General features: G+C 62.8%; 2 protein-coding genes across 3 annotated transcripts; one reads left to right on the plus strand and one right to left on the minus strand.

The window, feature by feature from the left end:
* LMNTD2 (lamin tail domain containing 2) lies at positions 1-4328 on the minus strand. Its single transcript, XM_075546336.1, has 12 exons — positions 4192-4328; positions 3298-3385; positions 3005-3160; positions 2756-2827; positions 2583-2668; positions 2012-2307; positions 1431-1750; positions 1240-1356; positions 886-1100; positions 616-710; positions 469-521; positions 1-132 (listed from the first exon to the last, which is right to left on the minus strand). Exons 1-12 carry the CDS (start codon positions 4326-4328, stop codon positions 1-3), a joined length of 1767 nt encoding a protein of 588 aa, XP_075402451.1.
* A 1948-nt stretch (positions 4329-6276) lies between these two features.
* RASSF7 (Ras association domain family member 7) lies at positions 6277-9070 on the plus strand. Of its 2 annotated transcripts, XM_075547938.1 has the most exons (6): positions 6277-6394; positions 7235-7369; positions 7458-8155; positions 8280-8408; positions 8477-8558; positions 8634-9069. In XM_075547938.1, the coding sequence occupies exons 2-6, from the start codon at positions 7246-7248 to the stop codon at positions 8663-8665; spliced, it is 1065 nt and encodes a 354-aa protein (XP_075404053.1). In that variant the 5' UTR covers positions 6277-6394; positions 7235-7245; the 3' UTR covers positions 8666-9069. The 2 variants fall into 2 exon arrangements, with proteins under 2 accessions (XP_075404053.1, XP_075404052.1); XM_075547937.1 differs by having other exon boundaries at positions 8280-8558; positions 8634-9070.
* The last annotated feature ends 5739 nt before the right edge of the window (positions 9071-14809 follow it).

The following is a 14809-nucleotide window of genomic DNA, read 5'->3' on the forward strand; positions in this document are numbered from 1 at the left end:
TCACACGCGCCCGCAGGTGTCCACGGTGAAGGGCAGACAGCTCAGGAAGCGAAAGCCGTATCTGCTCTCAGCTGTGCGTTGCACGGACAAGGCCACCATCGGGCAGCTGCAATCTACCCCCTTCCGGCACACCTGGGCATGGAAGGTGGCTGGGCTCAGGCCTGGTGTTTGGGGTGGGGGCATGGGTGCCAGGGTAGTCAGAGGGGGATCATTGCTGGGGTGCTGAGATGGCAGGCGGTAGGATGAGGGGGGCAGTGGGCAGAGGGGGGCACAACCCAGGACATGGGGGTGGGGGCAGAAGGACATCTGCAGGTGCTGGGGTTTGAGAGGGCAGACCCTGGCATGGAGGAGAGTGCTCCGTAAGATGAGGTGGGGGTGCGCAGGGGCAGGGCCCTTGGGGGGTATAGAGAGGGTGAGATGGTGAAGGGTCCCCACGTCCGGGTAATACAGGGGCCCTCTGCCTCTCACCTGGACCCTGTGCTCCTTCCTGGAGGTTCTGCCCTGAAGGCTGGGCCTGGCATCTGAGGGCAACAAAGAAGAGCGAGGAGGCACTTGGCCGTCCCTCAGGGCTGCTCCTACCCACTCCCCCAGCCCCCTGCCGGCTGGCACACTCACCCCCTAAGCTGGGCAGGGGCTTCACAGCCTTGGTACACGCAGGCCACCCAGGCGCCTCCCGCTTTTGGGGGCTCAGAAATGGCAAGACATCCCTTCTGGTGGAGTGAAGAGGGCCTGAGGGCTGCCCCCGCCCCCACCCGCCCCCCAGGAAGGGAAGGTGGGTGGGATCTAGGGAGATGGAGGTGGTCTCAGCAGAATTTGGGCCCCTGGTCCCAACCGGTGGGGGCAGAGTCTGGGGGAGGTGCAAACCCCTGGCCACCCTGCCCTGACCTGGGCTTCCTGAGCTTTCCCTGGGAGCCCTTCGCCTGGCCCCTGCGCAGGGACCCAGGCTGGCTCGGCCGCTGCTGGGGCTGCTCATGGCTGTCCATGTCCAGTGGGGCCTCCGTGAGTGGGAAGCGGTCAATGGACAAATCTATGTTGTCGGAGAACACCCGGGAGCGGGAGACCGGGGCCACGGAGGGTGGGGTGTGGAACTCGCTCAGCACCTGCGGAAGGGGAAGGGCACGGCGCGGTGGTCACAAAGTGGTGGGGGCGTTCCATGGGGGGATGTCCCACCCGGGCCTCTCCCCTCCCCCTTCCCCCCAACCCCCCCCCCGAGTGCCCCAGGCCTGGCCTAACACTGACCTGGCCCTTGGAGTTGAGGAGAAGGGTCACGCAGCCATGGCTGGAGTGGATGCGATCCAACTCCCCGCCCACGGATGCCTGCTGGTGCTTCTTACTGCTGGCACCCACGCCCCACACCTGCAGGGGGGGGGTGGGGTAAAGGCCAAGCGAGGGGCGTGGCGGGGCCCGGGCGTGGCGGGGGTGGGACGCACCGTGACGTGATGCCCAGGCTCCAGCACCGTGCCCTCCGGGAAGCGGTACCGGCCCTTGGGGAAGTCGCGCACCAGCTGCTGTAGCACGAAGCCACCCAGGTCGACCGTCTCTTCCAGCGACTGGTTGAGGATGCGGATAAATTTGTCTCGGCGGCTGACGGCCATGATCTTCAGGCTGGACCCTGCCAGCCTGTGGGACGCAGGTGTGGGGAGCGGGGCTGTGTCCCTCACGAGCTCCAGGGGAGGGTGGCCGGTGTCTGGACTGGTTTCGGGCCTGGAATCGGCCTGGTGGGGCTTGTGCCGTAGGGTTTTCTGAAGAGCTGGGAAAAGAAGCCAGTGGGCTGGGGAATCCCCATGTGGAGTTGCCACTTCACCATGGGGCTGGGCTGGGGATGGGGGGTGCCAAGGCCCATTAGTATCATTTTCCTGCAAACTCTCTGAAGCCCCCTCATCTGTGTGTGCAGGGTGGCGCTGCTGACCCCTACAGTGTCAACTCAGAGTGGTCTGGGCAGGTCTGGGCCTTGGGCTCTGGTCCCGAGGGCATACTGGGTGCTGGGAACCAGGGAGCCAGTCCAGGGCACCTGCTGGCTGCTGCCCAGGCCGGTCCTTGCAGAATCGATTCTCCTTGGCCCTGATGCGCTGAGCATGGAAGGAGCTGCGCTCCCCGGGAGGGTGCCCGGTCACCTTCTGCACCGTGGAGGGCATGGACGGCTGGGAGCTGCAGGTGTCTGAGTGGGTGCAGGAGGTGGGCGAGCTGCTGGAGCCTGAGAGTGGGATGCTCCACTCGATGCTCTTGCTGTGGCCCTCCATGGGCGTCCGGTGGTAGGACTGGGAGCTCCACGTGGCTGCAGGCGGGTGTGGGGCCGGCCGGGGCTGCCTTTGGGTCAGGCTCTGCTCACCAGGTGCCTCTGACTTTGACCCAGACACCCAGCCCTGTCCCACCCTCTACCCCGGTGAAGAAAGGTGGTGAACAGGGTCAGGGGGGATGGGGGGGAGGAAGCTGTGAAAGAGGAACACAGGGTGGGAGCCCCCCGCCCATTTTACCCAGCAGAGGGAGGAGGCCGAAGGGCATAGCTCCAGCCCAGAGGTGCCCAGGCCTCTCCTGGTCATGCCCAAAGGCAGGGAGCAGGGTGTGTGTGTGGGGGGTGTTACTTGTGCTCTGAGACGGCGGCCTCCGTAAACAGGTTGGGGTAGCGCTGGGCGACACTGTTCCAGTCCACATCCTTCAGCTGGAAACCCTGCCAGGAAGGCAGCAGAACCAGCACCCTGCAGATGCCCCAGGGTGCCTGTGGGGGCCAGGCTCTGGTAGCCAGTAGGCCGCTCACCTTTTGGGGCGCGGGGGCCCTCTCATTCTCTGAGGTGTCCAGTGTGTCCATCACAGTCTCTGCTGTCACCACCTACAGCGGGGCCAGAAACCAGAGGGCAAGCCCCTTCCTTTTGGACTTCAGCCCAGGGTGCCCATGAGAGGGCAGGTCTGCAGCGAGCAGGTTGGCTGCCCCTGGGAAGTCCCAGGAGGGCAGAGGGCAGGCACTGGGGGGTGGGGGGTGTCAGTGGGTGGCCAGGGATAGGCTCACCTCCACACTGCCAGTCTGAGAGCGCAGGATGCGGCCCACCCAGGAGGAGCCAGCCAGCTGCAGGAGGCAGGACGTCTGGAAAGTCTGCAGTTCCTGCTCCAGCTTCTGCATTGTCTGGAGGGTCTGTACCAGCTGCTGTTCCAGCTGTTCCTTCTCCTGCTTAGCGAGCAGGGGACCATAGGGGCGGGAGGAAAGGTGGAGCCAGTGGGAGTGGCATCCACTCAGCCCCTCTCCCCACATTTCACACACCTCCGTTCTGCCCCAGCCCAACCCCTGGACCCGTGGCCCCTTACTAGCTGAGCTTGCTGCTTCTGTTCTTTCAGTTCCAAGGTCAGCTTCTGCACCTGGTTCTGCAGCAGCCTTTCCTGGTTTCGGGAGCCCCTGGGGGGAGGGAGAAGCAGTGGTGAGGACATCGGGTAAGCAAGCATTGGGCTGCTAACTTCAGGATCGGCCGGTCAAGCCCACCCATGGCTCTGTAGGAGAAAGAGGAGGCTATTTACTCTCAGGACATCTGGTTCAGGAAATGAGAGGGGCAACGAAAGACAGGGAGGGCCTTAGGAAGGCGGAGTGATCCAGTGGCTGCATCAGTGGGTGCAGGACCACACCGTGTTTTGCTTACTTGTTCATAGGGCCACTATGGGTTAGAGCTGACCCGATGTTCCCTAACAACAATATACTCCCATAATGATTTCCACCCTCGAAATCCCCTCTGGGGCTGCTATGGTCGCAGCTGACGGTGTCCTGGAAGGAACATGGGACTGTAGCGGCTCCGCCTTTACTCAGTAGCCGGGGAGGGCGGAGGTTTCCTCTTTTCCTCTGGCTGGACAGCCAAGCAAGAGGACTAGGAGCCACTGGGCTCCTTGGCTGAAGGGCCAGCCGGGGCCAGGCCAGATTGGATTTGGACAGGTCTAGGTGGGTTCCTAGTGGGGACAAGGACTGGATGCAGCCAACTCTGGGCTCAGCTCCTACTGACATACGGCATGAGGGTCTGGATCAGGCTCTCCAGGAACTGGTTTGTCAAGGATCCAAGTGAGGTTAAGGTCAGGCAAGGACTAGTTCTAGGGACAAAGGTCAGGGCTACAGTACCAGGTGGAGTCACTGCTGGATTCCATGGCTAGGGTCAGACAGGAAGCCAGAATGGGGCCAGGACAATGTCTGGGTTAGGGTTGGAGGACAGGGCTCCTGACCTTTCTGGGGGGATGCCAACCACTTCCTCCAGGATCTGGTGGTAGTGAGCGTCCCGGCCGCCCCGAAGAACCCACTGCAGGGCCTGGATCTCCAGTTCCCGCTGTTCCCACAGCAGCCGCAGAGTCCGGGGGTCCATGGACACAGGGTCTGTCCTGCAATGCCAGCACCCTCTGCTTTCTGCCTCTGGCAGAGCCTGTCCTGAGACTGCCACCCCTTCCCCAATGTTCTTACTGCAGGTTAGTGGGGAAGGAGACCCGTGAGGACCAGGGCTTGATATATTGCTTGTCCCCGGGAGTTGAGGTGCCAGCTGGAGGTCCCAGGTGGTCACAACAAGGCTCATGGTTGTCCAGAGAGGAGTGGGCCTCTTCTTCCACCTCTTCAGTGTCCTGTTGGGCCTTGGAGTCCATCCTGGCTGTTTTTAGGGGACTAGGAGAGGGGTGGAGGGGTGGTCCTAAGGTCTCCAACCTCCGTGTGTGTATCCTCAGCAGGACACAATGTGGCTGTCCACACCCGAGTCCCTGTCCAGGCCAGGCAGCTGTTACCTGTACGCTCCAATAGTCCTTGCTGTCTCTTCCCTGCCACCTTGCCCTCTAGGACCTGTGGTCCTGGTGTTCTGCTTATTAGCAAGGGCCTAGAGAGGAATCCTGAGTCCCCTCCCTAGTCCCAGGGCTCCACTTCCAAAACTCACCCAGGCCTAAGCTGTGAGCAAACCTGGAGGGAGGGGCTCTCTCTGTTGTCATAGATACTGGCCCCCAGAAAGGGAGGGGCTGTTTGTTACTGGGTGCTTCCAGGGAGACCCCAGATTGGAGCACAGAGTGAGTGAGCTAGGGGTCTGCTTCCTCCTGGGGCCCAGTCCTGCCAAGAAGCCATGAAAGGCTGAGCCACCGTCTGGCCAACCTGAGCAGACTCCAGGGACCTGAGTGACCAACAGGGCCTCCCACAGCCACCCACTCTGCCCTGCTCACGTCCCCACCCAGTCTCCCTTGGGCACTGGGCATTGGTGCCCAGTGAGTGTGTGCTGAGTGTGCTTGTGGATGCGTCGGAAAGCAGGTAGGCAGCCCTCCTAGGAATGTGGACTCTGGGAGAGGCTGTGGGAGGGGGTGTGCCTCTGGCTCAGGCTCATGTAGAAGAGGCCACACCATTTTGACCACCTGGGCCACCTCCTAGAGCTGAGGGGACATTCAGAATTGCTGTCATAGACCAAAGGAAGGATGAGGCCAGAGACCTAGGCCACCTGCCCTTAGACCTTCAGTGCTGGCTACTGTAGCGCCCCCACCCTCAACTGCAAGGCTGAGTCCTGGGTCAGACAATGTTGACCTGCACAGCCTGCCCCACCTCCCCAGAGGTAGTCAGAGGCCAAGGCTGGCTGTGGCGGAGTCCTGGTGTCGCACTGTGTTAAGCGCAGTCAGGTGGTGGAACCCTTTGGAGAAAAATGGGGCTGTGCTCTGTAAAGTCTTGGGACGCTGTGGGCCGGGCTGCGTGGGCGAAAGGAGGCATCAAACCCGGCATCCATGGCGGGGGAGCAGGGGCCCCAGCACAGTCTTGCCAGAGGAGGGGGGGAGGCCGGAAATCCATTGACGCGGCCCACCTCTCTCGCAGGCCTCGGAGTCCCCAGAGGACATGCCCAGTGGGCATGCCAGGGTTCCCGTCTAGAGCCCGATGGCGCGGGCTCAGCGGGGGACTTCCTAGGTGCCTGGCTCACCCCGCTGCCTCCAATGCATGGGGCCCAGGTCCTGGGGTCGCCGGTCGGCGCCCCTTCCCTTCCCTAGATGGGAGACCCGTCAAGCGCGGCTGTCTTGGGGAAGTCGGGCCGGGCGCAGGGCCAAGCACCTGCCTCGACGCGCTGCGCGCTAGCCGCCGCGCTTCCGCGTTGTTCGCGGGCTTTCAGTGTGCGTGGGTTGGAGACCCCGCCCCCAGCGCCCTTGACCCCGCCTACACCTGGGCTCTGCTGGGGGCGGGGCGGGCGGAGAGCCAATAGGGCGTGGTGGAGAGCAGCAGACCAATGGGTGTGGGGGTTGGGGCGGGCTACGGGCACTGGAGAACAAATGGGGGCGCGGTGAGGCGGGGCGTGAGGGTTGCGGGCCAATGGGGTCAGGGCCGGGCACACCCGCAGCGCTGGAAGCGGCAGGTTGCGGCGGCGCCCGGGGCGCAGGAGGAAGGGCCCTCTCGGTGCCCAAGTCCCTGAGCCCCGCGAGAGCCCAGGTGAGCTGCGCGGACCCCGTAAGCTACCAAGTGCCGAGCGCGGCGTCGGGACCGCTGGGGTGGCGAGTTGGGAAGGCGGAAAGTTTTCCGCGGAGACGCGGGGGAGGGCAGGCCCGGCGCCCGTTGGGGCCGCACCTGCACCCTGTGGGGCTGGGGTCGGGGTCCGGCCCCCCTCATGGGGACACCCTCAGGCGAGCGTGGCTGGTGGGCGAAGGGAGCCCCGGGAGTGGAGGGTGAGCTGGTCTGGGTTTGGGGGTCCTCGCGCTCTCGCCCGCTTGCGGGATGCCCTCAGAGTGCGGGCTGTGGAGGGGGTGGCCTGTAGTTAGTGCGCCCGGAAGTCCGAGGGCTGGGTTGGGACTCGAGTGTCCCAAGCACCTAAGAAAGCTGCTTCTCTGCGGGAGGGGGCGTTCCCATGGCAGCAGAAGGAGGCCGCGTTGTGTTTTGGTGCGGGCGCCCGGGGACTGCCGCCCTCCATGCCTCCCCGCGGGAAGGGCAGCGGCTGGGAGCCAGGTGACTCTGGGGAGGTGGGAGCAGGAAATCCCGGATCTGGTTAATGATTCGCCTTGTTCCGGGAGTGGAGGCGGGGCCGCAGGAGCTGGGGAATGGGGTTGCCTGGGTGGACTTGTCTGGGAAGGACATTGGAGTTCGGGGAGCTGTTCTTGACTGACCCTCCCCACCCCAGGAATGTTTGGCCTGCAGGTTGGGCTGAGCCTTAGAGGGCGGGGCCCATGTGGAGGACCTGGAGTCCTGAAATGGGGAAGGGGCCCCTAGGAGAGAACCCAGCCATCTGCAGTGGCCCCTCAGGCCTGACCTGGCGTGCACCCCCCTCCCCCACATAAGACATCATCGGGATGCTGCTGGGTTTGGCTGCCATGGAGCTGAAAGTATGGGTGGATGGCGTCCAACGTGTCGTCTGCGGTGTCTCAGAGCAGACTACCTGCCAAGAAGTGGTTATTGCTCTTGCCCAAGCTATAGGTGAGTCCCCTGGGAGATCAATGAGCCAAATGAGTGAAATTGGGAAGGGCCGTCTTGGGCCACCCAAACTGACCCATCCTCCTTGCAGGTCAGACTGGCCGCTTTGTCCTTGTGCAGCGTCTGCGGGAGAAGGAACGGCAGATGCTGCCCCAGGAGTGTCCAGTGGGTGCCCAGGCCACCTGCGGCCAGTTTGCCAGCGATGTCCAGTTTGTTCTGAGGCGGACAGGGCCCAGCCTGGCTGGGAGGCCCTCCTCTGACAGCTGCCCACCCCCCGAACGCTGCCCAGTTCGTGCCAGTCTCCCCCCGAAGCCACGGCCAGGGCTGGGCCTGGAGTCCCGGAAAGCGCTGACCTTCAGCCTGGGGCGTCCCGAGTTGGCACCCGATGCTTCGGCCACCACAGTGTCCACACCAGGGTATTGCACAGACCTGCAGAGCCTGGAGAGAAGGGTTCAGAGGAACGCGGCCGAGCTGGGCCAGGAGGCCTTCTGGGAGCAGGAGCTGCGTCGGGAGCAGGCCCGGGAGCGCGAGGCGCAGGCCCGTCTGCAGGCATTGAGTGCAGCCACCTCTGAGCACGCTGCCCGGCTGCAGGCCCTGGACGCCCAAGCCCGTGCCCTGGAGGTGGAGCTGCGGCTGGCTGAAGAGGCCCCAGACTCTCCCTCCTCCACGGCCTCAGCAGCCGAACGGCTGCGCCAGGACCTGGCTGCCCAGGAGCGACAGAGCATGGAGGTGCAAGGAAGCTTGGTCCTGCTGGGCCGGGCTCTAGAGGCCGCTGAACATGCCCTGCAGGTGAGCCAGCGGGAGACATCCCCCCAGTGTCCCCACTGGCCAACACACCTAGGGGTGGCGGACTCAGGTCCAACAGGGGAGAAGAGGTATCTGGGCAGCCCCCTGAGTGTCCCCTGTGCCACAGGCGCAGGCCCAGGAACTGGAGGAGTTGAACCGGGAGCTGCGCCAGTGTAACCTGCAGCAGTTCATCCAGCAGGCGGGTGCTGCGCTGCCGCCGCCCCCCCAGCCCGAAAGGGTGCCCCCTGGTGCACAGGTCAGAGCCGCTCTGAAGGGGGTGGAGTGTTGGGGCCCACCCTGCTCTGAGCTGCTCTCTCTCTACAGGACTTCCTGCCCCCAGCCCGAGACAGGCCCCCCCTGGGACCCTCCCGCAGCCCTGTCCTGGTGCCCAGCCTGAGTCCAGAGGGTATGTTGCACTGTCTGGGTTGGGGGCTTCCCCTTGGGTCTCCTAGCCCCGTCAACAGCAGTGTCCTCCTCACAGTGGCCCCCATGAGACAAAACTCCTGGAGGTAGCAGTTCCTGCACCGAGCAAGGGAGCGAGTAGCGTCACCTGTCAGCCCACCCGGTGATGGAGGGGAGCTGGCAGCCAGGACGGGCCCTTTCCTCACGAAGCAAGTAGGCCTGGGGGTACAGTAGGACCCCTGCCACCCAGGGAGCTTGCCAGCCTGTGCCAAGCCTGCCAAGTGCCCCACAAAAATGTCGGCGGGCCAGCCCAGGACTCTCAGACCCATTGGGTCGTGCTCTGCTGGCGACAGGGACACGGGGACAGTGTGGGACCAGTGGCAAGTGTGTGCATGTCTGAAGTGTCCCGTCACTGTGTGACTACGCGTGCATGTGGTGAGTGTGCAACCTCACTACCCCCTCCTTGCCCCCCAATAAACTCACTGCCCACTGTGGCCTGCATGTGTCCAGAGGCTGTGTTGTGCAGGGCCTGGGGGCTTCTCGCACCAGGGTCGTGGAGGTGAGTACAGGGTCCCCGGGCAGACCTCTTGGGAGGACTCCCTCTGGGACCAGGGGTCAGTAGGGTCAAAGGCTGAGGCTCCTATTGTCCACGTCCTGGTAGCTCGGCACCGCCCACCCTGGGGTCCTCCTTGGCTTGGGGGACTACTTCCTGATGGTGGATGTGTGGGGCCTGGCCTCCAGCCTTCCTGGGGTTCCTGTCTGCACCCTCTGCTGCCTGGGTACCCTGCTCTGCCTACATGTAGGGGCCCAGGAACCAGGGCCACTCAGGCAGTGGCCGAGGTCTGGCTGCCAGACCCGCCTATCAGGTTTCTTAGGGCGTCTCCCCACAAGCCAGCTAAACTACAGGGGCAGGTCCAGGAAGTCCATCAGAAGGGAGCTGGAGGCTTCCTTGGGTGTGTGTGTGGGTGTGGCTCAGGCCCGCTCGGCCCTCCCAGCTGCTTCCTCTGTGGACCTGTGGCCCCAGTGTAGAAATTAGGGTGGGCAGACTGTGTCCACAGCCTGCCTGGCCCTTAGCCTGCTGTCCCCCATCTCTGGTGAGCTGGGACTGGAGATCACTAGCAACAAGGTGGGGGTAACTGGATGACGTTAGGACAGAGGGGTCTCTGTGAGGCCGGAGGGTGGACAGTGTGCTCAGGGCTCTTCTCTGAGTGGGCCGTGGGTCTGGACCATCACTCGGGGGCACAAGGAGCAATCAGAGGGGAGTTCCAAGAAGGGAGCACAGTGCTATATGAGGTGCTGTATGAGTACGTGCTATATGAGGTGCGGACGGGGCTCCTGGGCCAGATTTGATCTCTTCCCGGAGAAGTCCCTTGACCCCTGGTTGTTCTGCATACATAGTTCTGAGGTGCCCCTGCACGAGTGGGGGGTGGGGGGAGGACAGGGGGCAGTATATAGACCTGCCTGGACAACCTGCCTACAAGGCCAAGGTACCCATCTGGACCCTTCTGCCCCCTGAAGTACTGATACCTCTCACCCATGGGCCACCCCACTCCCCATTCCAGGAAGGTTGGACATGCCGGTGCACAGGCTCTAAGGCCTGTGGAGTTCCCCCTCCCCAGGCCAGTGGGCAGGCAGCACAGTGCATACCTTCCCTTTCCCCGGGCTGTGCGGCCGTTCCTGAGGGCCCTGCCTGTGCCTGGCTCTGGAGCGGCGAAGGAGCCTCACTGAGCAGAAGGCACTGGAGGCTGAGAAGGGGCTCCAGGCAGCTCTGCACCCCAGGGGCTGCCACCCTCCTCCAAATTTCTGGCCCCTGCCCCACATACACCCAGAGGAGCTACCAGAGAGCTTCAGTCTCAGTGGACTTGAGTAGCAGAGGTTTACTTTGCAGTTTAAACAGTACTTAGACTACAGTGGTGAGAGTTGTGCTAAGGAAAGGCTAACCGCCCACCAAATGCATCATCCCCAGCAGGGCGGGACTAGGCCAGGTCCACTTCCTAGGCTGAGGTGGCAGGCAGAAGGGAGGCCCAGGTGGTGCTGTTGGGTAAGCCCCGAGCTGCTCTCTGCAGGGTCAGGCTTCGAACCCTCCAGCTGCCCTACGGGAGAAAGGCGAGGCTTTCATCCGTAAAACCCACCAGGGCAGTTGTACTCCGTGCTATAGGGCCCCAGGAGTCGGAATTGACTCGATGGCAGGCTAGCAGGGAACACCGGGGTTAACGGAGGGTGCCCTACTACTGTAAGTTGCTTCTCAGCAAGCCACTAAGCCCCCTATTCTCTTTCGAGAAACTGCCCATAGCTGCTGTTCCATTGAAGACTGGCCCCAGCCAAGTGGCCTAGGGGTGATACTTAAGTATCCGAGGTGTGCAGAGTCCTGAGCAGGGTCCCCAAGGGTGAGTAGAGCTTCATGCTCAGCAACACCTGCCCCAACATCCACCCCACGGACCCACAAGGGGCACCGATGCCACCTCCGGGCGCCAGTGGCCGGTAGGTCTCCGTGGGGAGACCAGAGACTCTCCCTGTCCCACAGCAGAGGAGACTGGTTGGGAATACAGGCCATCAGCAAACTGGTCATCAGGGAGTCAGTGCAGTGTCCGGCTCTCGAAGGACTTGGACAGAGCTGAATCCGATTTCAACTTTTCCTGTAGAAGGGCCTCAGAGGTGGTTGTCAGGAAGCTGCTGCCAGTAGCTCAGTCCCGCTGGTGGAGGTCCTGACTGCATCAGCTGGGCCTGCCCAGTGCTGTCCTCCCCTGGTAGCATCAGAAAAGACATCCCAGACACCAGACCCAGCCGCCACCGACCCCCACCCTCCACCCCACCAGGCACACAAACCAAGAAAGTTCCCTCACAGAGGGTGTCTGGCTCCCACCTGAGCTCTGAACTCCAACTTGGAAGAAGCCCCTGGACATCCCCTGCCCCATCCTGTGCTGACGTGGGGACAGGCAGTTCTTATCCATCTGGGTGCCCCTGGGGTGGCTGCTGGCCCTCAATACTCCTGGTCTCTGCTTGAGCCCCCCCATGTGTCGGCCCCCCTGCCCGCCTGGGTCACGCAGGGGCCAGGCCATCGTGCAGCCCAGGGACAGATCAGCCGCTGTCACACGCACAGTGGGTCTGGCACAGCGCAGTGTGCGGTGGGCAGGGGCTGCCCTGCACCTGGAGGGCCGGCCATCTGTCCGGCCACGCGGGCAGAGGGGCCACCCCTACATTCCCTGGTCCCCAACTTGCGTCAGACGCTCACCTCCCCTGCCTGGCTGGACCCCCGCAGCAGCCCCTCCAAAAGTAGCCTCAGGGGTGCGCCCCCGCCCGCCGCCCCGGGACCCCCTCCACGCATCACCTGCGACCCCGAAGCAGAGCCATCGCGAGGCTCTCTGCCCAACTTCTGCGGTGGCCTCGGTGGCCTCCCTCCCGCCCCCGGCCGCCCCGGCCGCGGCCCCACAGTATCACCGGGAGCCCAGCCCTATATGCAAATGATCGTGCCCCGCAGCCAATGGCCGGCCAGAGCGGACCCGCCCTGCCGCGCCGCAGCCAGTGGGTGGGAAGGGTGGGCGGGCGCTGACGGGCCGTCACGCCCCTCCGCCGCGCGTCCCTTCCCGGGCGAGGCCGACGCGTTCCTTTCTGCACGTCGGCCTCGGGAAGGCGGCCGCCACCTGCCGGGCGGGGCACCGGCTCGGGCGCGGCCAGGCGCGAGCTCCCCCGCTGGGGCGCTTGGTGCGGCCCGAGCAGGTCGCGTCCCCCCGCCCGGCCTGCCGCGGTGGTTCGGCCCGGGGCGTGGTGGGAGCTGCTCCTGGACCAGTGGGGTCTGCGCTCCAGGCCAGCCCTCTGGCCCATTCTGCCTCCCGGCCATAGGGAACTGACCTTCCCTGGCGGCCCCAGAAACACGAAGCCCATGCCTGACCCAGGAGAAGCCCGGACGCGGGGCCCTCGGGACACACGTACTGCCTGCGTGTGTGTGTCCCCCCCCACACACACACACACTGACCTGGGGGTCTCCAGGGACATCCAGATCGGTGTGCTGGCAAGAGAGGGTCTTCTGGAGCCCAGGTGGCAGCATGACTGGGCTCCTAGCTGGCGGCTCCGGCCCTGGGCCATTCAGACTACCCCCCCCCGCCTTCACAGGGACAGCCTCCGACAAGAGCTATTGGACTGGATGACCCTTCTCTTCACATCCCTGTCCCCACCCTCTCAGCCAAGGCCAAATCCGGAGGCATCCTGGCCCCTACGGCCAAAGGAAGGTGATTGCACCCCATCTGTTCTGGGGACACTGCCGGCCAGTAGATGCTGACTCATAGGGACTGACCATCAAGACAGGGTAGAACTGCCCTGTGAGCTTCTGAGACTGTAAATTCTTCACTGGGGTAGAAAGCCCCATCTGGGTACAGTGGCCCTCAAACCCTTTGTTACATCTTTTTCCACCGATCCTCAACCAGAGCCGGACATGCCCGGAGGATCCTGCTTCTCATCCACGCAGATCTCGGTGTCTGGCCTATACCCCATTTATGCCCAGACAGGGCTCCCCACTTGGCCACAATCCCTGCTGGACAGCCCACAGCCGGCCCCTTCATGCAGAACAGGTGGCTGGGTGCCTTGTGCTGGGGCCCAGGAGGTAGCGGCGGATGCGCTGAACCTCAGCAGAGAAGGAGCTCCAGGTGTCATGGGGATGTGGCCACACAGGAATGGGCAAGAGGCAGAGGGACATAAAACTGCACTTCTCGTCATGCTCTGCAGTGGGCTGGAGTATGGAGTTCATGAACACAGGGTCCTTGACCGAGGCAACCAGGAAGCAGGAAGGGGACCCTGGAGGCAGCGGTGGAAGGGTATGACTGTGCATCAGGAAGAGCCTGGACCCACGTGCAATGGGGTGGGGTGGGGGCAGACATTCTCTTCCCTGCCAGCACGATTTCTCTCTTCTGGCCTGGAGTAGAGACTAAATCTCTGTGGTTTTAAGCCCCAGTGCGTAGTGGTTTAGTGTGAGACCGCTAACTGCAAGGCTGGCTGTTGTCCTCAGAAGAAAGGCTGTTGTCCTATAAAGAGTGGCAGCCTCTGAAATCCATAGGGCATTACAGTCTGTCCTATAGTGTCACTATGCGTTGGAATGAATTTGATGGCTGTGAGTCTGGTATGGCGTTTTTGGTTTTTTTTTTTTTTTTTGGTAACGATTTGCTATAGCACTCCCAACACACACACACACACCACCACCACCACCTTTCCTTCCTGAGCCTAAGAACAGCCTGCTTGTCACCCCGCCCTCCTGCTGCCTCAGCCTGGATTCTCTGAAGGAGCCCTTGGTTGTCCTGTGAGGGCTGTAGCCCTAAAGACTGAAGACATGAAGGCAGGGTTGGACACAATCCAGGCAGCCACCAGCCTAGCTCCACCCTTGGGTGCATTTGGTGTCTACCCCCGAGAGGAATGGAATTCAGAGCTCAGGGCACAGGTGTGTGTGTGTGTGTGTGCACATGCTCACATGCATACATGTAGATGTGTCAAGGTGGCTGCCCTATAAGTGTGTCTGGGAGGTGACAATAGCTGTGTGTGTGGGCGGGGGGTGTAGGGAATGCCAGTACCTGTGGACTGTGTGCTCCAGGAAGGAGCCAGCTGGAAGAGTTGGCAGCAATAGAGGGGAGATGACCAGGCACGCCTCTCCAGAGGGAACGTGCGCTCAGATGCACTCTGGGAGCCCATGGGAAGGGTCTCACACCTGAGTCTCCTCTGAGGAAGGGCTCTTTGACTCTCATCGTAGGTGCCTGTCTTTCTCACAGCAGCCTCTCAGAGGCAGCGACCACCAGGTGGGAAGGAACTGGTCCCCGACCAAGGGGGCTCCAAGTGGCCATCAGCTTTCCCCCTCTTCTTCCCTGCCTTGGTGGCAGTGCCTCCAACCCCACTATGTGATCTGAGCAGTTTTCTATTTTCTGTCAGCAGGTAGGAACTCGGGCACTGGTGGGTCAGCAGAGAACCCAGGAAGGAAGGGGGTAAGGGCCTGTTGCAAGGTCAGGGTAGACCTCGTGCCAAGCACTGTCCCCACCCTCAGAATGACCCGCTGTTGTTGCCATGTGTGTTCCAGTCAGTTCATACTCACGGTGACCCTGCGTCTAACAGAGTGATCCTGGCCTGGACCTGCACCATCCACATGCTCATTGCCTTGTTTAATCCAGTGTCAAAACCTCTGTGTCAGTCATCTCTTTGAAGACCTTCCTCTCTTTTGGCTGACCTACTTTACCAAGCTGAGGTCCCTTTCCAGGAGCTGGCCTCTCGGTGACATGTCCA

The sequence above is a fragment of the Tenrec ecaudatus genome, chromosome 4 (assembly GCF_050624435.1).
Source record: "Tenrec ecaudatus isolate mTenEca1 chromosome 4, mTenEca1.hap1, whole genome shotgun sequence".
Classification (NCBI taxonomy): domain Eukaryota; kingdom Metazoa; phylum Chordata; class Mammalia; order Afrosoricida; family Tenrecidae; genus Tenrec; species Tenrec ecaudatus.